Source organism: Lepeophtheirus salmonis, unplaced genomic scaffold, assembly GCF_016086655.4.
Source record: "Lepeophtheirus salmonis unplaced genomic scaffold, UVic_Lsal_1.4 unplaced_contig_791_pilon, whole genome shotgun sequence".
Classification (NCBI taxonomy): domain Eukaryota; kingdom Metazoa; phylum Arthropoda; class Copepoda; order Siphonostomatoida; family Caligidae; genus Lepeophtheirus; species Lepeophtheirus salmonis.
This window is the reverse complement of record NW_027296089.1, coordinates 190,209-212,820: the sequence shown is the minus strand read 5'-3', so window position 1 is coordinate 212,820 and position 22,612 is coordinate 190,209. Positions and strand designations below refer to the sequence as shown.

At 30.5% G+C, this 22,612-nt stretch overlaps 1 protein-coding gene across 1 annotated transcript in view; it reads left to right on the top strand.

The window, feature by feature from the left end:
* Positions 1-6,617: 6,617 nt before the first annotated feature.
* LOC121122491 (2-amino-3-ketobutyrate coenzyme A ligase, mitochondrial) overlaps positions 6,618-22,612 on the top strand; it is a 28,019-nt gene continuing 12,024 nt past the window's right edge. Inside the window, exons 1-3 of the mRNA XM_071893973.1 lie at positions 6,618-6,682; positions 6,739-7,029; positions 22,373-22,611. Of these exons, the coding sequence (XP_071750074.1) occupies positions 6,987-7,029; positions 22,373-22,611 (282 nt within the window). The 5' untranslated portion in view covers positions 6,618-6,682; positions 6,739-6,986. The remainder of the gene's footprint in view (positions 6,683-6,738; positions 7,030-22,372; position 22,612) is intronic.

Sequence of the window (22,612 nt, the reverse complement as noted above, 5' to 3'; positions counted from 1 at the left end):
GGTGAAGAAAATGGTTGAGGATGACCCTACTAGGTCCATGAAGGCCATGGCGAGGGATCTGGGCTTCCATGAGAAAACAATAAGGGACTGTGTATCTGAGGATTTATGTTGCAGGAGCTATAAGATGCAGGTGGGCCAGATCTTGACCCAGAAGGCAAAGGACAACAGGCTGATGAAGTCAACAAGCTCAAGCATCCAAAACAGCTCGTGATGCAGTGGTTTTTCTCTGATGAAAAGAATTTCTGTCAAGATCAGAAGGTCAACAGGTCAAGCAGAACAACAAGTGGATAGCCACCTGCACCAGCCATGTGAGGAAGGTAAAGAAGACCAAGTTCCCTGCAACGGTCATGGTGTTCGGGGTGGTCAGCAGTGAAGGTCATGTTATGCCTCCCCACATGTTTGAAACGGGTCTAAAGGTCAATACAGGGGTCTACCTGGATGTTATGGAGAGGGTGGCTCTGCCTTGGGTCCAAAAGGCGGCTGGAGACAGGCCCTGGGTGTGGCAACAGGACTCAGTACCCTGCCATGTGTCCAAAATCTCCACGCAGTGGTTAACCGAGAACTGTTATGACGTCGTAACCAAGGATTTGTGGCCTCCTAACTCTCCCGACCTTAATCCTTTGGACTATTTTGTCTGGGGATATGTCGAGAGACATACCAAAAGACATCTCCATAGCACCAAGGCTAGCCTGATGGACTCCATCAAGGAGGTATTCGGCAACATGGACAATGAGATGGTCAAAAGAGCCTGCGGCCGGTTCAGAGGCCGTATTGAGGCCGTTATTGATGCCAACGGTGATTATATCGAATGAATAGCTACTCTATACCTATATGCTCGTCATAGTTTTGATTTTCAATAAAAAAGTTAAAAAATGTATATTTTGTGTTGTTTTTTGTAGAAAAATATTTTGGCGACAATTTGATCCCCGCTCCCTGTATATAAGGTTTTTTACAATTCATCTAACACGGGACCTTTCTCAGTGCTCCTTTTTAAAACTGGCACTAATTAAGTCATTCTTCAAAACTGATGAACTGTTTTATATTTTATAGTATAAAAATGTTTATGGGTTAGCAGGAAATAATTGTAGTTCCGAAGATCAACAACATTGATAACTAGCGATGAAAATTGTGTTTATTTTGGGATTGTTAAGAAAAAAGAACTTGGTAACTTTGACCAATTGAAGAATGTTTTGGAGTAAAGCAGCTAAGAAATAAGAAATTTAAGCGTTTCATTAGATCGTCTAAAATCAGCTGTGACGAGGAAGGAAAGAGAGAAGGAAATAAAAATAGACATTGGCAAGAATTACCCTGATGTTGATCTACAATTCTCCTCTGAATCCAACAAGGACTTAAACTTGTAAGTCCGCAAATTTTCCTCAAGGTTACTTTGCGTCTTTTATGAGCACACACAAAGGTTCAATCATGTTTTGAATATAATTGAATAAAGTATAAAAGAAAATTCACTAATTAGGAGTCAAATAAAATAATATTTTGCTTTTTTTCAGACCAAGGACGGGAAGAGCGATCCTTTTCTGTTTGAATGCAAAACGCTCTATCCAATAGATACACCATTGTTAACTTTTAGAGATATGGCTCTAAAATAGAGGTACGCGTACTACTTGGTCTACTTGGAGGCACTCTAGTGGTACATAAGATATTTAAAGGAATATTTAACAAGTGGTACATAATTCAGGGCGTCTGCAAGATGTGGGCTGGCGGGGGATGAATAAATTTATAATTGATTGACTGTAGATTTTGAATTTTTTTCCAAAAAAACTTAATTTTTTGGTAATACATAAGAATTTTGAATTATTTGAGAATAGCTATGCATTTTTGAAAAAAAAAATCGGAAAATTTAATATTTTGAATTTTTTTTCTCAAAATTTTATTTTTGGATCTCTTTTCAAAAAATTCCAAAAACCAAGGCCCTCCTCCAAAATATAATCCTCCAGATACCCTTGTCACTCAAGCTAAAAATGCATTGTACTGGTAAGGAGGTACTTGAGTTTAATAAATAATTTACAAGTGGTTCATTGCTAAAAAAAAAAAAAGATTGCGAATCCCTATTTCAGAAGAATATAATTACATGAAGAAATATGATTTTGTAACCTTTTATTCTGGAAAAAAGGAGAAGATTATAACTGCAGCTATTACAAAAGGTTCTGCATATCTTGTTTGCGCAACGTACTTCCTCGGACTATGATATTCCCGATGTTTTATCCGTTGTGAAACTATACTTCTTTTTTTTAAACGGATAGTCCTTTCTTAAACAAAATCTACAATTCATTGTTTTCTTTTCAATTTTTTGCTTTATCTTTGCATGATATATTAATTTTTGTTTTATTCTTTATCTGATTAAATTTTAGTATCTTTTTTGTTTCAGTAGACGTATATATATATATATTATTGATTTGAATAATTTTCATTTTTTATAGTACTGTTGAATTGAATAATAGATAAGGCTTGCTGGCCAAGATATAAAAAAAGTGCAGACTTGAATATTACAGTTCGGATGAGATAAAATCTTAAGCACAAATACATATTGAATAATTTTGATATTTAATATTGATTGCCACCGAGTTAAAAAAATACAAGAATATTTTATAATTTAGTGCTTGACAATAAGTAAAAGGAGGTCATGTAGTACATTGATGAATAGTTTTTTTCCATTTGATATTTAAGTTGAACCTTGTACTTAATAATATTATATTTAAAAAAAAATATTAGAATCCAAACGTGCGTAAATTTCTTACAAAATATCTGTGTTAAAATGTGTTTATTTTTAATTAACTCTGAGCCCAAAAGCCAAATGACTGCAATTCTGAGTTCAGATTGTTATGAGTACATGTCAAATCGAAGTCCTTCAAAATATGACTCGAGTCCCGACTAGAGTATTACAGTTCTCTTAATAATTATACATATGCCTGGTTGCAACAACTCTACTTAAATTTAACTCGAGCATAAGCTTGAGTCCACTTAAATACGATGTTGTCTTGAGTTCATACTTGAAATTTAGGTCGAGTTGATGCAACCGGGCCTAGAAGTTGGCAAAAATATGGGCAGGATTTTTGTGGTTGGTGAACTGAGCAGTGTAAAAGAGTAGAACGTTCTATATTTTTAATTGCGTAAGTGCAGGGAAAATATATTGGTTTTATTTAAATTATTATTATTTTTTTTAATTACACCAAAGAAAGTTTGAATTCTTCTTTCAGAGGGATATGTTAACACCCCAAAGATCTATTACAGAATGAACAAAATTATAATATCATTAAACATGAAGGATTATTCATATTGGATAAGACTCAAGGATTGACGAACAGGCATTACCATAATATATAAGAGAAATATAAGGCACCTGAAATTTTTGAGGGTTGGAAACCTTCCCAACGAGTTGCACCCAACCATACGTACCGCAATTAAGTGTTGAATAGTTTTGTTTTAGATACGTTTCAATTGTCATTCAACATTTACCAAGAAATTTACATCAATATTTGTTTTAATGTTTTAATTGATAACGGATAATTCCGTGATTAGCAGTTTTTCCATTCAAACCGCTGTTGGGCTTATTTTCTTTTATCTTTATAGGCCAGTCATTCCATATGGCATAATTTTCTTTGTTTTGGAAATTCCGGAAATGTAATCGGTTTAACCATAGAGTACATTAGTCTTTATTTGTTCTAGAATAAATAATTTAGTTATTATACTCAGTTTAGTGGTGTTTGTGCAAACTATAACATCCTTTTTGTAAGTGACGTGTGAAGGAAATCTTAATAGTCGATGAGTACTGTAAGTACTTATTTGAAATCTATTTTTCTCAATATTTTTATTATATAAGAAAATGATTGTTTTAAAGATAATAATTAATATATTTCACTTTAAGATTTTATTATATTTTTTACAAGATTGTAGTATTATTTACATGTTTAAAAATGAATTAATCAATATGACTCAAAATGGAATCATTAGCCCGTAATGGTTATATGCAAAATAATATAAAATATAAGCTCCTACGTCCATTTCTGCATTTTGTTGATAATTCCTCCTTCACTCATGAAAGTGGAACGTTCTTCAAGATATTACCTGTTATGAAGGCTTATTATCCCAATGCTTAAAAGTCGAATGCGAAATACTTAATTCAAAAGAGGAGCAAATAATTCCTTCAATAGCTACATTTTCTAAGATAAGATAGAATAACCAAAAAAAAAAAAAAAAAAACTAGTAAATGGGGATTTAAGAATATGGTAAGTACTGGAAAATCTGGTTTCATGTAAGATTTTTATATATATTTTAGAAAAGAAACATCACAAATTTCTGATTATAATTATCTTTCTCTGTGTTCTCAATCGGTTGCTCGGTTATGTAACCATTTGCAAAAAAATGATAACAAATTTATATATCATGACAATTGATTTACACACATTAGTTATTGCTTCATTTAAAATCAAATGGTATACAAGCAATTGCCACTTAAAGAGCATATCCCTGAATGTGTGTCTTCTGAAATCACTTTTTATTTCATTCAAACAACAATAAAGAGGATCGTTCAACTACAGAACTGATATCAATTCAGGATTAGCTATTTTAAGTTCTGACAATAGTGTGATTCAACTTGGCTGAAATGTTGTCGGTATCCATCTAATTGAAAAAATAGGTCTTTGGTTCAAAGCTACTAAGAAAATAATGAATATAGACTGCCCAAAAATTGTATCAATGTACAATAAGAATATAGACGGTTTGGATTTAGCAGACATGTTGATCACCTTATATAGAACTGAAGTTAAAACCCGACGATGTACATAAAAATATTTTGGCATATCATGGAAATTGTGTAAGTGAATGCATGGCTTTTATATCGTAGGCATTGCAAACTTTTCAACTTGCAACCTAAGAATCGAAAAACATTAACAGAATTTATAATAAAATATTTAAATCCCTCATCCATCCCATAAAAATTGCTAAAATGTAAGTAATAAGGCTCCACCTAGAAATAATAATATTGAAAATATAGCTAAGATTAGAAAAAAACCTATCTATACCATTCCCCAATGATGACATACGCTATGATCAAACAGGAAATTGGCCAGTACCATAAAGCTAGAAAAAATAGATGTAGAAAATGCCAAAAATATTCTAGGATAACATATTTTAAATGTAAGATATATTTATGTTTGCTAATTGATTGTAATTGTTTTATTGAATTTCATAATAGTAAGGCCATAATTTTTTTTTTTAATTATATAAAAAATTATGAATAAATAGATATGGTAATATGGTTTATAAAAAAATCTGTTTTTATATTATTATACGCATACATTAAGGACAGATGATGCCATTTGGAGTCATATTTAAAAATATAATTAAAAATTTAAAAAGTCTTGATCTTTAAAAGATTATTTTTTTTCAACAGCGTTTTAATCATTCGGCTAATAAAGGGTTAATATATATTATTATATTGGTGATAGCTATTATATCAGTATAAAGAATCTCGCCATTTTTTTCACTTAATTACTTTACCTATTTTTTTTCCGTGCTTGTGTGTGTGTTGCACACACTGTTGGACCTATGAGGCTGAAATTTTGCACGGGGCACTCTTTTGAGCTTGGTCAGGCTAAAACGGGGGCCGATATTTTTATTTAGGGAGGGAGGGGGGATTGTGCTATACCCAAGCATAAAAACTGTTTTTTGTAGCTCAATGAGATTAGATATGGGTTGAGTTATAAATCAAAAAATGATTGGCTTCTCAAAAAACAACCATACGAATAACCACATTTTTTAAATTTATTCAAAATCAAAAAAATTATGGGGAAAAAAAAAAATCGGTGATAATTGCAATTTTGTTTTTCCCTCTACAAAAAAATGAACTTCAAATTAAATATGGTATTCGTAACAAATATAAAGTTTGTACAAATTTGTCTGTAAATTCGTTTACATATAAATTTGACTCATGAAAATTCATGTTTAACTGAAATATCCCTCATTTACTGAGTAATATATATATTTTTTTCCAATTTTTATCATTTTTGTATGATGAGACTTTATGGATGTAATATGCATGCATGTTTCGTTGTTGTCGAGAAAGATCCTGATAATTCTAAACTTTCTTTGAATATCTGTGACAATTTAATATTTGGAATTTAAGTTTTGAAACTTTTTCTAAACAACTAGATTTTTTTTTTTTTTGAATTGCTGTTAGTTTTTTTAATTTTTTGGGAAAAAAATAATATTTATTTAAAATTGTAATTTTTTTTCTCAAAAAAAATCTTAAGATCCAAGTCCCCCCCCAAAAAAAAAAAATATATATATATATATAATCCTCCGACACACCTCTGTACTACAGCCCTATTTAAAAAGTTATCTAAATTTATTTTATATCAAAATGAAAGAGAGAGACTCCGTGATTCTTTTATTGTAAATATGGATCCCTCAGGATTCCAAGACATTTCTTTGAAATATTCTAAATAAAAAGCCTTCAGAGAGGTTAGAAGAATAAGGAATTCCTCAAAAAAGTAAAATAAATAACATAACAATATTGGGTAATAAAATAAAAATTAAGAGCACTCGCGTTCTCCGCCCCCTTGAGAGGGACACTAAACGACACACCAGCTATTTTGCTCCTTATTCCTTTCCTCTTTTCTTTGGGGAAGGAACGTTTGAGTATGTTTTTTCAAAGAAAACTTAATAAGTAAATATCATTTACACAATTCTAAAGTATTCTCCTAATCGTCACAACTTGCTTAGTTGAACTCTAACCGGTTTGAAAATAGATTAAGTTGCACTATGATGACCCGTCGCTCTCTCTAGAGAAAGAGGACAGCTAGAAATAGAAAAGAGATTGTATTTGTTATTTCTTTCTATGAAAAATACATTCAGCAGCACCCCTAAGAGTATTCATCAAAATTTCTTCCAAGTGTCATTACGTCGTCTCTTCAAATCCCACCTCTTCATCCAACGAGAAGCTTATTCAAAATCAACGGAATAATAACAGCATGAGTTCCTCTGTGACAATTAGAACTCTATCTTCCAACAGATGTAAGCTTCATTTTTATTAAAAAATGTAATATAATATTAAATATGTAGTGAGTTTATTAGTCACAAGTGTTTTTTTTTTTGACGTATTATAACATATATTGTAGAACGCTCTAATTCCCTTTCTATTCATAGTCTTAGTGTTGAGACTCGGTTCAAGACCGAAATTTTGTTTCGACTCGGCCATAATTAGTTTGGGATTGGTCTAAAAAACCTGAAAAAAAAATCAGACTTATTAGTCCGAATAAAATTTGTCAGTCCTAGAATTTCGTATATGCGCTTTTTCATCTCTTGAGCAGTTCATTGTTATATCACGTCTTCTAACTAAGATTAGTCCAATATAATTTCATAGAAGTTAACGTTTTGGATAGGGATTTATATTTTTTTTTTTTTAGAATAAAAAAATAACATAAAATATTAATTAAAACCATAGTTCATAAGTATCATAATAGCTTAATCATAATTATGCTCTGAAAAATTATTAAAGTATTTAAAACAAAAATGCATAACGCTAATCATCTTCGAATTGTATTAATATCAAGGTGCTAGATAATAAAGCTGTGTCGCTCACGACTTTTATAATTTGGCAGAAGTAAGCAAGTCCATCTCAGTGACGCCACATATGTGTGGAAAACGCTAGCCCGTACTTGTATTTTACTCTAAGATTACAAGGAATCTGACTCAAAATGTAAGATGTTCAACTTGCAAACTGGGCTTAGCACTACTATGTAAAGGGGGAATTTCATTTTATTTTCATATTGTAGGTATGGAAAAAAAAAAAATAAAAATAGATGAACATCTGTCTACTTTTATGAAAATAATACAACTATTACTATTAGTTGCCTTTAGGTCGTAATTTTATGAATTTTTTTAAGATAGGGTATATACACCATTATCTTAATATTAGTTATAGTTTTATAATATAAAAAAAAACAATCATTTTAGTGAAGAAATCAATTATATATTAAAAATTAGTGGATATTATTTTTTTTAAACATGAAGCGCTCATGTAGAAAAATACAAACAAACATAAAACTAGATCTTAATTTTTTATTTATGTTGTTATATAGTTTATCTTGCTAACAGAACTGAAGATGATGCATTGAATAAGCCTCTGCTACCTTGTGGATTTTTACTTATCACTCTAAAAAGAGTGAATATTCTAGTAAAAATTTAAATAATACTCGGGAAATCAAATTTTCTAAGGATTTCCCAGTTTTAGAATGCTTGCAATAGTTTGTAATACAGACCAATAATAGTTCTATAACTATTTATAGGAAGGATTTTGAAATTTCTATTCGTCTGACAACAATCACAATAACAAAATAGCATTTCCATCAGCAGGCGTGAGCTTGAAGTGTCTAGCTTATATAATTATCCATATAGAACGTATATCACAAAGTTCAACTTATAAATGGAATTAATATAAATGTGATAGGGATGAGTGATTTCTGCGTTATATACATCCAGGAAACTGAAGGAGTCTTATTAATGGAATAGTTTCTTAGAGCAGGAGACGAAGCAGAGTTGACTTTCAATAATTTCAAGGAAGGAGCTGTGGTTGGAGGATGATAGGAACAATTATTAACGAGATCAGAAGTCACCTTGATATGAAGAAGGACTTGCACAATGAAATATCTTTTCACTAAAGGAGATGAGATCCTCAGAGTGAAACACTTGTTCATTGGGTCTCGCCTTAAGGTTCGAGATCCCTTGACAAGTGGACATCCTCCACCTGGCTAAATTCTTAACTCACGTTGTTGTATTAATATTATTGTTTCCATTTCTGAATGAGTACAATATTTGTGACTTCACTCAGCCCAACCAATCAAAATGCAGACGCTCAGTGACACATCTTTATTATTAACTACATTGATTTATATTTTATATTTTTTGATCGAGGCTATGTGAATCCTTAACATAATTATTATTCATAGTTGTTTTTTTACTTTTAGTCTTTAGTCGGCCCTTTGGACTATCAGTACTAGAACTGATAAAAAAAGAAAAAATAAAGTTATTTGACGTCATGAAAGACCGAACTTAGTAGGTTTTTAGGACTGAATTTGACCTGACAGAGACGTTTTTACATTATTCGATCCTAGCTATCAATAAAGAGGAGCTATAAAGATAGCTAGGACCGTCAGACTAAAGGACCGAGGTAACGGTCCTTAGGACCGTTTAATGCTAAAAAAAGATCGGGGGAAAAAGACCAATTAAGCAATCAGTCCTAGGACTGATCCAACACTAGTCTTAAGTAATCTTCTTCTAGACCGTTTGGACCAATATTTCGATACAAACCATGATCTCAGACCAAAATTTAAACGTTTTCAAATTTGTGACAGATTTTTTCGGTCTCAATATCGGTGGGTGGGGGCCAAATTGTTGTAGCTTAAATTGTTACTTTAGAGAATTAAGCTAGGAAACTCCATTCTTTCGTTATGAATATGGGTGTTTTTAAATTTGTACAATAAAAATGAATCGGAGGAAATCCATTGCAACTGTCATAATTTCTCTGTTTTGAAATATTAGACTTCTAGGATGGCATATCCGCAATATCAGTAATATTTTTAATTTATTGACCTACGACGATTTGGGTCTCCCGACAATTGTTTTCGGTCTCAATCTATGGACCAAGTTTTCTTACCTATCCTGATTTTTGAGTTATACAAATATCAATATGCAACACATTTAATTTTGTTTTTGCGTCTATTTTAAATTTTTTTTTTAATATGTCATTAACAATTCATCTACAGAATCGGTCTAGGCTGAATTTTAGTTGTTCAAGAACTAATTTTTCTTTGAGGCCGGTTCAAGACGGAACTTCTTTATGGAACTGAATTATTTCGGTCAACTAAAAATCTTAGCGGTCTCAGACTCCTCTTAGATTTTCAGACCGAACCCCAAACCTAATTCGTAGTAACATGTAAAAAGTAGAATAATAACTTTGCACGGACTTACCTCGCTAACTGTTGAACTGTTGATTCCCTCTTCTCTCTTGATACGTCATGGCTATTTCAAAATTTATTATTTTAATAAATATACAAATTAATAATTGATTCACTACTTATCCTCCGTTTCCAAATGAACAGGAGGACTACAATTTCTTGTTGATCCCTCGTCGTTTATATAATATATATATTAACCATTTTATTATTTCTATGAAGAAATTTCGGCTAATTCTTCATAGAAATAATATAATAACTAATCATAAATGCTCTTTTAATCAACATTACTCTGCAATATTATAATTTATAGTATTGAATAAAATATTATGTAGATTTTAATAATATGTAATTTATTTTAAAAAGGGTGCAGAAATATATAGGATATAAATAGCGGTTGGTATGATTGACTTTTTTGGCCAACTACTATATGATTTTGGGCCTTTTTTCTGTTTCTTTTTGGAGGAAAGTTTGTGTTGGTATTAAGAAAAATGACAGAGTGACGTCACATGAAAAGCGACATCTTGCGAAAAAGTGTGCACTATTGTATCTCCTCAGGCTAACGGTCCCGTTTCGCTAAGACCGGACTGAACTGACACAACACTAGAGGTATAAATAATAATGATTCTCCCAAAATTTTGATGTACCCACCCGCAACTAACTTTAAGAAAGAAATATAGATACATTAGGCTTTCCTTTTTGAGTTGTTTTCAGGAGTTGACTCTTGTTTGATTTGATTTGATGCAGTTGATTCCATATATTATGAACTCCCTCATCAAGCGTATATCATTTGATTTTCATTTTTAATTCATTTGCATAAATCAAACATACATTCGATGTATATTATATGTAATACATAGATCTTCTATGCTATACACTGTATAAACTTGATTGTTATTAACTATGTATATTATACAGGAGCGACATTGTCCCCGTAAGTTGTCGTACAAGATTACATGATGTTACTTCTTTATTTATTTTTCCTCGTGACGTATGTAAGACTTTTTACCATTGGAGTATTTACCTTGTCCATTCAATTAAAAAGGTGAATTCATGAAGGTTTGTAGTTTTTATTGATTAATATTCAAGTATAATCAACATCCTTAGCGAACAGAAAAAGTTGTTGCGTATCTAAATATATTTGTACAAATATTGATCACGTGGCCTTCGTTTCGCCAATTGGTTTATAGTTTTGTGGTAACCTACCTTAATCCTCTGTTATTTATCTGGGATGAATAAGCACCCCAGGGACAGAAATAAACTTCTAAATTATTTTGTATACTATATTTCTGCTCTAAAACAAATGAATCGATTTTTAAATTCCTCATTATTTTCTTAGTAATTTACAAATTATGATATTAACAATGGAAGTTTCAAATAATGTTAAATGCTGTATAGAAAATATCTAATTTTATTTCAAATTTAAATTATTAGAAACTAATCTGTCCATTTAAGTATATAAAGTTAAATATTTTATTCTTCAACTACTATTTTAGATTATGAATTCATATCTGTAATTCATTTGTTCATTGATGCTTCTAATTAGTGATTTAAATCGTTTAAAATTTTGTAGCGGGCCCGTTTTTTTAAATCTGAAGAATGAATTGTCTTGTACTTAGTAGTCGTCATTATTACTTAATTCCTGACGACTAGTTAACTTCCTTTCTTACCATATTCAATACTTAATTGAACATTTGTGTGTGTTCTTAAAAGACGGAGAGTAACATCCAGGTTAATTGCGGAGTTATAATTGTAAGTCCTTGTTGGACTCAGAGTAGAATTAAGGATCGACAAAGGAGTCATTCTGCCCAATTTATTTCTTTATTTCCTTCATCCCCTCATTCCTTGTTGCAACTGATTGTAGCTGATCTCCAAAACATGCTGTTGTCATTTTTGCAATGTTTATTTCCGGGTTTTTTAACACGGATCATTTGTAACAACCACTTAAGGCAAATAAAGTTTTATATTGCTATATTTACTGTTGGTGTGGTTAAAACCCCAGGGTAGTAGCACTTCCGTTAGGATTTGGAGGGAAGTGTCGGAGAATTTTTGAAGAAAAAGTTGAGAGATGTATTTGCTAAGATTTTTATTTATAACTCAACTAATTCTACATAAATGAAGATTGAAGGGTCAAGTTGTAACAGATGTTGTGATCATTATGTAATCATTTCCTGTTATATTTTCCCTGTTTCTTGAAGATGAACTTCAGGAAAGTAATCAAATTACTCTGAGGTTACAATCTGAGTAATTTTCTGAGTGTATGGAAGAAGTAATCGAATACACATTTCATAATTGTAATGTGTGTCCAAGATTGCTTTTGATATCAAGCACCTTCATATGGTTCATCATATTATGTAATTGCCGTTCAATTATCTATTTTAGAGTTAGGGTGCCTCTACACAAAAACAATCCTGAATAAAAATCAAGAAAAGGAGAAAATTACAAATCATTTTTGTAATTTATATATACTTAGATACTGGCCAAAATTTTATTGGTATATTTGAGTCACTTATAGCCTTTGTATTCAAATTTGAGGGATACATTAAGATACCCAAGCATTTAAACCTTATTTTTAGACTTTTTTTATTTATTTAAGAGACTTATATTGTCTCCAATATGGCCCCTTTCAATTAAAATATACCATCATCTTATTCTTTTATTTTAACGATCAATTTGGGCTTCTTCAAAGTGCCTCCAAAGGCTCAGTAACAATGGTTTATTGACTGAAATGGACGACTTTTCGTCGAAGAATACAAATGTAATCCACGGGTTACAGATAAAATTATGTAATATAAGTACATTATTTATGGTACCCAATAACCAGAAATGATGAAAATAAACACCATAATATTGTAATTAGTCTTTTATTGTGATTTTGAGTGAAATTACCGTTTATATTAATTAATTATTCGAAGTAAATGATCATAAATATGTGCTCTGACCACACAAAAGCAAGCTTGAATTATTTTTCCTAAAATTGGGTCTGGATTACTTTTCTACAAAGACCTATTGCCGCTGATGAAATAACTAGCGTACTCCCGTTCTTGTTCATGAATTTTGAATGCTGCTCACTAATTCTTTGCATTTGTATTCCTCCACAAATTATCGTCCATTTCATACTACAATTTATTCCGAATAATCCTTTGGAAATATCGCAAATTACACTTAAAGTTGCAAAAATTCACCGTCACAATGGAATAATTAGTAATTAATAGATTTGATTCTAAGGGTACCGAATTAATTTTTATAATGCAAATGAAGGCTCTAAACTATTATTATCATTCTTGAGTATTTTTACAATATATGGCTTTAGTCATCTGTATCTCATTAGAAAGATAAGATTTCCCACTAACAAAAAAATTATCATACAGTTTTGTTTGACTCATTATTGTTTAAGTCATCTGAAAATATTATTCTGTGGGACGGGGTGTATCACAGGATATTAGAAGGGGCCGTTGGGACCAGCTGTCCACCTGTTGGCCTAGCTATATTTTTCAAAATAGAATTGAGTCTCTCGTGACAATTTATTATCATACAATAGTTTCATTGTGAGAATACAATATAAATTTCAATGAAAATAAAGTAGAGTATCAAATTCCTTGCAATGAAATTGTATCATAATCAAATCCTTAATGATCAAATTGCTTAGCAATGAATTGTTTAATAATCAAATTACCCACAATCATTTCACTTGACAATGTAAATGTAGTTATATTCTATTGGAAATTCTATAGATTACCCTCTCTAACTGGCATTTTGCACATTCCCCGAAACACATATATACAGACACATAATTATAAATCAAATTTTATTATACGCTTTAAAAAAGTTTTTTATGAGTTAGTTGTAGGAGAAAAGAAAGTTCACTCCTCAGGAATTAAATAATAATAACAACGGCTTAGGAAAAGAAAATCCACTCACCATGTTTCGAACATTAAAAAAACGGGAGAGTTAAAAAAAAAAATACAACACATTAGCATCGCTGTTAATTATTAATTTTGGACTTGATAAAAATTACATATTAATTTGAATTATTCTGTGGCACATTATATGCACTAATGCACACAGTTAATTAATTGTAAATACAAAATAAAATCCCCTTTTTGATCCATTAAAATGATAGTAGCATCAACTATTTGTTAGTGATTATAATGACTGATGTTCTAAATAAACAAGGCGTAACAAGTCATACTAACTTGTAGCTTGAATAGTATTAGTGTGCTTATACAAGTCACAACTTGTAGACTGGGCCGTGCAATACAATGGGAACAAACTTTGAGCTCATCCAGATACTGAAGAAATCCGTTGTTACGATTTTTTTGGTTTGATTTAATAGTATATTAATTTTCAATATGACCTCCATGGTCCTCAATCACTGCCTGAATTCTCCTACGGAGTAACCATTTTACTTCACAAAGAAAAATATTAATTGTGCATAAACGGACAGTTGATAATATTGATTTACAGTCAAATTGTATTATTAGTATTAGTTGTAGATTGATAGTTGTTTGTTTTGTTGACTGCACTAATTTGAAGTCCTTGAATGACGTAAAAAAAGATGACACCAATTATTGCACTATAGCATAATTAATTCCTGAGTTATTCGGTTTCAAAGAGTTTTTAAAATTACAAATTGGCTAAATACTACTTTAGCTGACTTCAAGTGAAAACAAAGGGAAGTTTATTAATGTATTAGTCATCTAACCTCTTGTATTATGAGTATGAAAAACTGTGTCATGATGCAGTCATATGGCATCTGGATTAGGTACAAGTTTTTGCAATTGTAGAGCATTCCCTTGTATAGGACTCAGTAAGCATATGTTTACTTTTGGTTACCTAATACAGTCATAATTTATGCCCCCAATTATTGAAGATTCCAGTTATTTTTATATATATAAATAGTAACTCTGATATAATTTATGTCTCCTATTTCGGATGAGCAAATATTGGTTTATGGTCGGCATAAAGTAGAAAAGAAAATGTTATTTATGAATAATTTAGAGGGGTTTATTATTCCGATAAAGCCTTTGAAGTACATACTTTTTATTGTGTACAAATTATATATATAAAATCCATTCGAAAGTCAAGGAGCTCGTGTATACTTTTCATTTTTACAATGGGTTTCCTCATAATAGTATCATAATTGACTCCATCTCGGGGGCTTGGAGTTGATAGATTTTGTAAATAAAACAGACAAATATATCAAACTCCTTCGGAGATAGTATTTGAGTTACAGGATTGTTTGAAAATAATTATATTTATTTTAGCCCTATTAGGGCTAAATTAAGAATATTGGTAAAATATTCACGTATCTTAAGGATACCTAAAGTTTACCATTTTTAATCAAATGGTAAGCTCAGATACTTAAATATAATATCATTGAAAATGATGTCTTGTAGAGTGTGCTTTAATATTTGGGACTTATTCAAAGACCGATAACGGGGACGAGAGGGGATATGGGTCCCATATTAAAGACCGATGTGATCTTACTTTAGTATGATTTCCATATTGAATAAATATATAATATATAAATAATTCAAATCCCGAGGTTTTAAAAAAAAAATAATTAACCTGGTTAATTTTTTTAAAGGGACAAACATTATTATTAAATTCTCAAACTGCGAAAATAATAGTTCAATATTTTTGATTGATTTTGATAGAATTGTGTGACTCAAATACCATCATGGAAGGTGTATGATATATTTATTGAATAAAATAGACTAATTTACAAAGAACTTCATCAAATGGGGTTAACAATATAAAAAACCTTAAAAGGTGTAACACATGATTGATATCTATAAATATTCTCACAGAACTACATATTTTTTCATCAAAAGGAAGGATAATTCAAAGTTTTGTTTAAGTACTCTCCCAAAAATCGAAGCAGTAGTCCCTTTGGTTTCTATCCTAATTAGCCGTGACCTTTCTAATTATGTGCATAATTATAAGTTGATACAAAAATCGCCTACATTAATATTTATATTTTAGTTTAAGTACCAATAGTTGCTTATTATTTTGAATTTTTTGAAAAGAAAAAAATCCATAACATGCCAAAAATTATATTCCATATCAACTCTCTCCCTTCCTCTGTTAGTATAGAATATATCTATATTAAATATATGATTATATTTGTAAAAGAAGAGTAAGAAAAACTCAATATGTTCTATAAATCATCGATTTTTTTGTTGTTGTTATAAAGATAGGGCTCAATATTAAGTATACTTATCTATAACCATCCATCAATTTCTATATAATGAGTTTCCTTAAAATTTATCTATGTGTATTTTGTTCATATCGATGAGATCCTATCGTTGAATTATTACATTAGATGTATGTATTTTAATAGTTTAGGAAGAAAGACATAGAGGTCGTCCCAACCTTTTTATTTGATATTTGAGCTCCATTTGAGCTGTCTAATTAAATATCTTATTGAGATTTAAGCCCGCTCTAGCTCTATATGGTACATTAATTCAATTGTAGAGCAATATAAATAGAGTTGTTAAAAATATGACTTTAAATATTTTTGAGAGTTACAAGTGTAAGTTTTTCTTGGAATTAGAGTAGAAAACATCATTCGTTTCAAAGGGATGTAGTTGATAATTTATATTCCCTTTGAGGGAGGTTTTTCTTTTATTTATTTGTATATACATATTTTTTGTATCTGACATAGTTCATATACATAATGTACAGTGATGCGGTGTATTTTTTAGCTGACCCGTTTTTTTGGAATTGGTACTTTGAAGAATGAGTTTTCTCTTCCATAGGAGTTGTTATTATTATTTAATTCCTGTGTAGATTTAATAATATTCAAAACATGATTGAACATTCGTGTGTGCTCATAAAAGGCGGAGCGTACCCCTGAATACTTGTACCGTAGTTATAATTGTAAGTCCTTGTTGGACTCAGAGTAGAATTGGGGATCGATTCCGGAGTACTAATAGCAATTTTCCTTGTTTATATCCTTTTTCCATTCCTTTCTTGTCACAGCTGATTGTAGCTGATCTAATGAAACGTCATAACCAATATTCTTTCTCTCCTCTAAAACATTATTCAAAATATAGATATATCAACCATGTTGATTTTCGTTTGTTTTGTTTTTAACATTATCATTCTATATTGGATTCTCATCACTGATAATTTATATTTCCTTCTCTAGAAGCGAGTAAATATCGAACCTACACACATTGAGTTCAAGATAATATTATAGTTATTTGGTGCGCCTTTTTCTGAGAGGAAGTAGCACATTTTCTCATAAAAAAAGGAACTTTTCAACATTAGAAGACTACCAAAAAACCAACAAAATAAAGAAAAATCAAGACTGATGAATACTTTATTACTAAATTTTACAAATCCTAACCCTCCTCCCTACCCTACTTAACAAAAAATACCAAAATGACTAAAAGAAAAGGAAAAGTAGTTTATTTCTTATATCGATGAATAACTAGCCTAAGAGATATCGATAGAAAAGATTGCATCAATTCGATGGAGTAATTCCACGATGAATCTTGTGGTCGGGGAATCCTTAGGGTTAAAGCAATGTAGTTGGCGACAACCAATATAAGATTTCTTATATCAATCACCTTACATTCTGTGAGTTGTTGAGCAATAAACACTTAACAGTTACTGATAGCTGCAATAAGGGAGTTTTCCTCGTCTGAACTCCATTTCCTGTTAGATGAATACCAAATTGCACAACGGGATTTTATTTATGCATTAGGTGATTTTTTTCTTTTTTTTCATTACAAATTTTTTTAAAGCAAAGAGATAAAAGATTCCCAAATATTCCTTTTGCCCCCAAAAAAAAAAAAAACAATCAAAAAAACAGATATTTCTCTCCTTATCCAATTACTTGTGAGTGTTCTATCTTCAGATAGTTGAAATTTCAAAAAATAAAAGAGTAAAAGAGCACCAATCTAAAACATTTAAGGTAAAAAACTTAAAGAAGAGTTTTTGGTTTACTTTTTTTTAAATAAGACATATGTTTTGTTCAGCTAACTGATGGATTTTCAATTTTTTTTTTTTTTTTTTTTTTTTGAAAAGAAATCCTATAAAAATTTGTTATTGCCTGTTTTCCCATTAAAATTTATCCTACAAAATGACAATTTGTTCTTGAGCAAGACAAAAATTCCTTGATTTGGGAGTGGGGCAACTGCCCCTGCAACCGCACCCCTGTGGACGCCCCTGGATATAATCAAAATGTATCCAACCTTTAAGAACTCGAACTCCTTTTATTTCAGCAGTATTTAATCTTAAGCAGGGTAATTTTTGGTTGAAAAAAGTAGATATATCAACTCCCAACAGAATAGCAATGGAGAAAAAAAACGTATAGAAAAGGTTTTAACCTTTGTTGTATGTATGTATTATTTTTTCATTATTTTTTACTCTACGTTAATAGTACAGCCATACTACTTGAATTTCCTTTATATACACGCATCCTTTGTTCAATTGATGATCTTTCCTAAATATGTATAATCACTTCTGTTTTTGTATGTACAAAGAGCTGAAGTACAATATATATGTGAAGCTTACCCGAATTCATTCATTTAAGAACATTTTCCCTAATGTTTTTTTTTATCACGTAGACGTGACGATACAAAAAAAATATTCTGTTTTCCTGCAAAAAATTGAGACGATTCTTAGAAAATGTATTAATAAATGTTTTAATTTTCGAGTCCATGTCGAATCGTAAGTCTAGCTATCCTCAAATCCCCTCCTCTTCTAGAATATACTCTGGAAAATAGATTTGGGGGATCGGAACATTAATCCTCTGTACTACAAAGGAATTCATATATAAAACTCTTAGTAAAATTATGGAAAAGATCAAATATTTTGCCTCGAAAGTTTTGGTCTTAATTAAGTATTCGAACCACTTTCCTTAGAGTCTTTCTATTGATTCGTATTATAAATTTTAAAAAAAACTTGTTCCATAGTTTAGTATTTATGTATAGAGCATTTTTATCTGACGTCAGCATTATTGATGCTTTGTATTTTGGAGCATAAACAAAATAAAGAAATTAGTCTATCTAAATAGTCTGGCTAAAATCTATCCATCTATTGCCTAGTTTTATTATATATCTTACCTAAAAGTATAAAAAATATTTTATTACATTGTTATATATCTAATTTCCATAATATAGATTATAGACAATAAATTAACTATTTATTACAATGGAAAGAAAAAAATATATTTTCTCTCAGAAGCATCTATAGGATTTTATTTTTTTAGGGGGGCGGATATTTTTGAAAAAAAAAAAAAAAAATTTGGAAAAAAATTTAAAAAATCAAATATTAATTTTGATTAGAAAAATTTAAAAATCAATAGCTATTTACAAAAAATTAAGGGAACCTTAATTTTTGTAGTAAATGCAAAATTCTTTTATTTTTTTGGGGGAGGGCTATAGCCCCTCCAGCCCACCCCATGCGGACACCTTCTTTTCTAATTATCCAACTTTTATCTATCCAACAAATAATTAATTCCACAAATTTAGTCATTATTAAGGATTTTCAGTATCTATTACTTTGATTTAATTCAAATGTAATTATTTATTATTGGTATAAATTAGTATTCAATACTGTTTTTTTTATTCTGAAAGGCATTTAGTCGAGTTTAATCAAGATTGATTGGTAAATTGAACATTTTATGTATTAAAAATTTCAGCTTTAAGCCCAAAGGAGACGCCATGTCTCCTTTAATTATGATTTAATTTATGATGTCATCAAAAATGCTCTATTAAGTCGAGACGAAATATGTGGAAATATAATCAAATAAAACTTAAACTTGATGAAATGTAACATGGTACTAAAATGGGGCTTATTCTGTACTCAAAACACAAAAACTGTTTTTTGGTGCTCAAGGAAACTATATAGCGAATGAAGTTATAAATTAAAAAGTGACTCCCGCCTCAAAAAAACAACTATACGAAGAGAAACGTTTTCTAAATTTATTCAAAATGGAAAATTTATGAGCAAAAAAAGAAATTGATGAAAATTCCAGTTAAGCCTGTTTATTTTTTCAGGTTGAAAAAAAAAAAAAAAATACATTTCCAATGGAATATTCTAATATTCCATTGGAAATGTATTTTTCATATTTTTGCATATATGTTGGTATTTATAACACTTTTTTTTTATTCAAAATAATGTATTTCTTATAATATTCTCACGCTACATTATAATGCTTGCCCGCACCGAAAGGGTCTAAACATTAAGAAGAAATAACATTGACAGTAACAGTTAACGTGATTCCCTGCTCCTTCTTTGACCCAAGAAATGCCAAGTAACCCTTAGCAGTAACATATGAATTATTGAATTCATCAAATAATATGAAAATGTCTAATTTAGTTTATAGTTTATTATTGATTATTTAACTATAATGAGTTATACTTCATCTATTTTTTTAAAGATTATTATTATGACAAAACAAGCAACTTGACGCTAGGTGCTTTTGCCTTAGGACATTTCGCCTTTATATAGAATTAAATGAGGTTACTCCTCGTTATTGTTTATTTTTGGTTTAAATTGTTGTTACCTTTTGGATTTAATAATCAAAATTGCTAATGTTTATTACTCTAAAAAGCATTAAATAGTTGTTTTCTGTTGGAATAATTATGGGATTCTACCCCAAAATTGAAAGGATTGAAGGATTCGTGGATAGACGAACATGCATAATATGAGACAAGAGCAGGGATTTCCACTTTGTTATGATCCAGGATGTGTAAGAAGAAAGCATTTGGCTGTGGTGAGGCAAACCACTGAAAGGATTCGGAGAGACACTCAAAGGTTGGGTCATAGGAGAAGATGAGGAAATGAGAAACGTAAGTGAAGAAAACTCTAAAGCTCTAAAGTACATTTGGAAAAATAAGAATCGAAATGGAAACATGAGAACGATGATCTTCATCTCTTCATGAACTTTACTACTTATCCAAAGAGTACAAAATAGTTTCCATTGCGCCGTCACGGATGGGACTCAAATGCCTCCAAGTTGTATGTATAGGAATGGGAATTTCTACCTCAAATGGATCTCAAACCATATTATAGGAACCATTACAAGTGACTTATAGGGTGCTTCAACGAATTTTAAGTGTATATAATTATACTATATTCTTAGTTTACTTTCTGAATCAATACTAAATTTAATGAACAATTTAATTTGAAAATATAAAAATTAATTTGTTTATTTTTCTTATTATTTGAATATTATTACATGTTTTGTTTCTGGTTCGAACTTATTACATAGTGAGTTTTTTGATAGTATGCATTTAAATATGGGGCAGAATCCCATAATTATTCCAACAGAAAACAAAGATTTAATGCTTTTTATAGTAATAAACATTACACATTTGAATTAAAAAGTACAAAAGAAACATCAATTTTAACCAAAAATTAACAATAATGACGATTAAACCTCATTTGTTTATATATCAAGGCAAAATCCCCGTAAGGCGAAGTGGTTTAAAGGAAAAGTACCAGTCACGAAGCAACCGTCATAGGTGAAAAATTAATTTATATTTTTCTATGTTTATTTGAGTGGTTCTTAATTTTGTTTCTTTTCTTTCGTAAATAATGAAGAAATATAAATAGCCTCCCTAATAGCTCAACTCTAGTAGTGTAATTTTATCGTTTGATCTGGGGCATATACATATATATGAGTCATTCCGTGAGAAATTTTCATCAAGAAACGGATTTGACTTTTTAAAAAAAACGATAGCGAAAAAGTGGACATTTAATAAAAGATGAAAATAATATTACCCAGCTTTTGTAGTTGCTGAATATATGATTTGATTTTCTAACGGGGCTTTCATTATTTTTTTATTATTGAGGAGAGAACATATATTATTATAAGTATAAACTATCAAGTGTAATCACAAATGTGTCTTGCCATGAGTAACACTGAGGATTGAGGTGTTATAAGTGTAAGTCCTTGTTAGACTCATAGTAGAATTTAGGATCGACATTGGAGCAATTCTAGTCTATATATCCTTCCTGTATACGGAGTGGAAATTGTGTTTATCTCACGGATGCTATTAGCTGATCAAATAAAGCTCTCTCCTCCCAAACATTCTTCAAATTGTCAGGGTGAGCACGTTAATTCTTTGGGGTTTTTTAAAAAAAAAACATTTTGGGTTGTTGTTTTTTTTAAACATAAAGGGGTGTGGTATTATTTTCATCGATAGTATTTTGGGTAATTTATTAAAAAAAGGAAAGACAAGGACCGTGCTCATGCTAAACTTCGTCCTATATATCCATCAATATTTCGAAAATAAAACCACAAATTTAAGGACCACTCATGTGTACAGTGTACACTCATTGTTTTGCATGTTCCACAGAGGAACAAAACTTTTATTTTATAGATTTATAAAATATTAATACAAATTATTTTCTTCCATGTTCTATGTTTGTCTCAAAAGTCTTTTGTGATATACTTCGACATACTCATTGCTATGTCCCACGTCCCATGTCCTCCTCGTCCTCTTCTGCCATGAAGATTGTAAATGCACGATTAGATGATGAATTAGAGGAAATACGCTCTGCTGGTACATGGAAAACAGAGCGAGTTATTACTTCCAAACAGGATATTAATATCCGAGTGGATGGCTGCACTGGACCTATCTTGAACTTTTGTGCCAATAATTATTTGGGTCTATCTG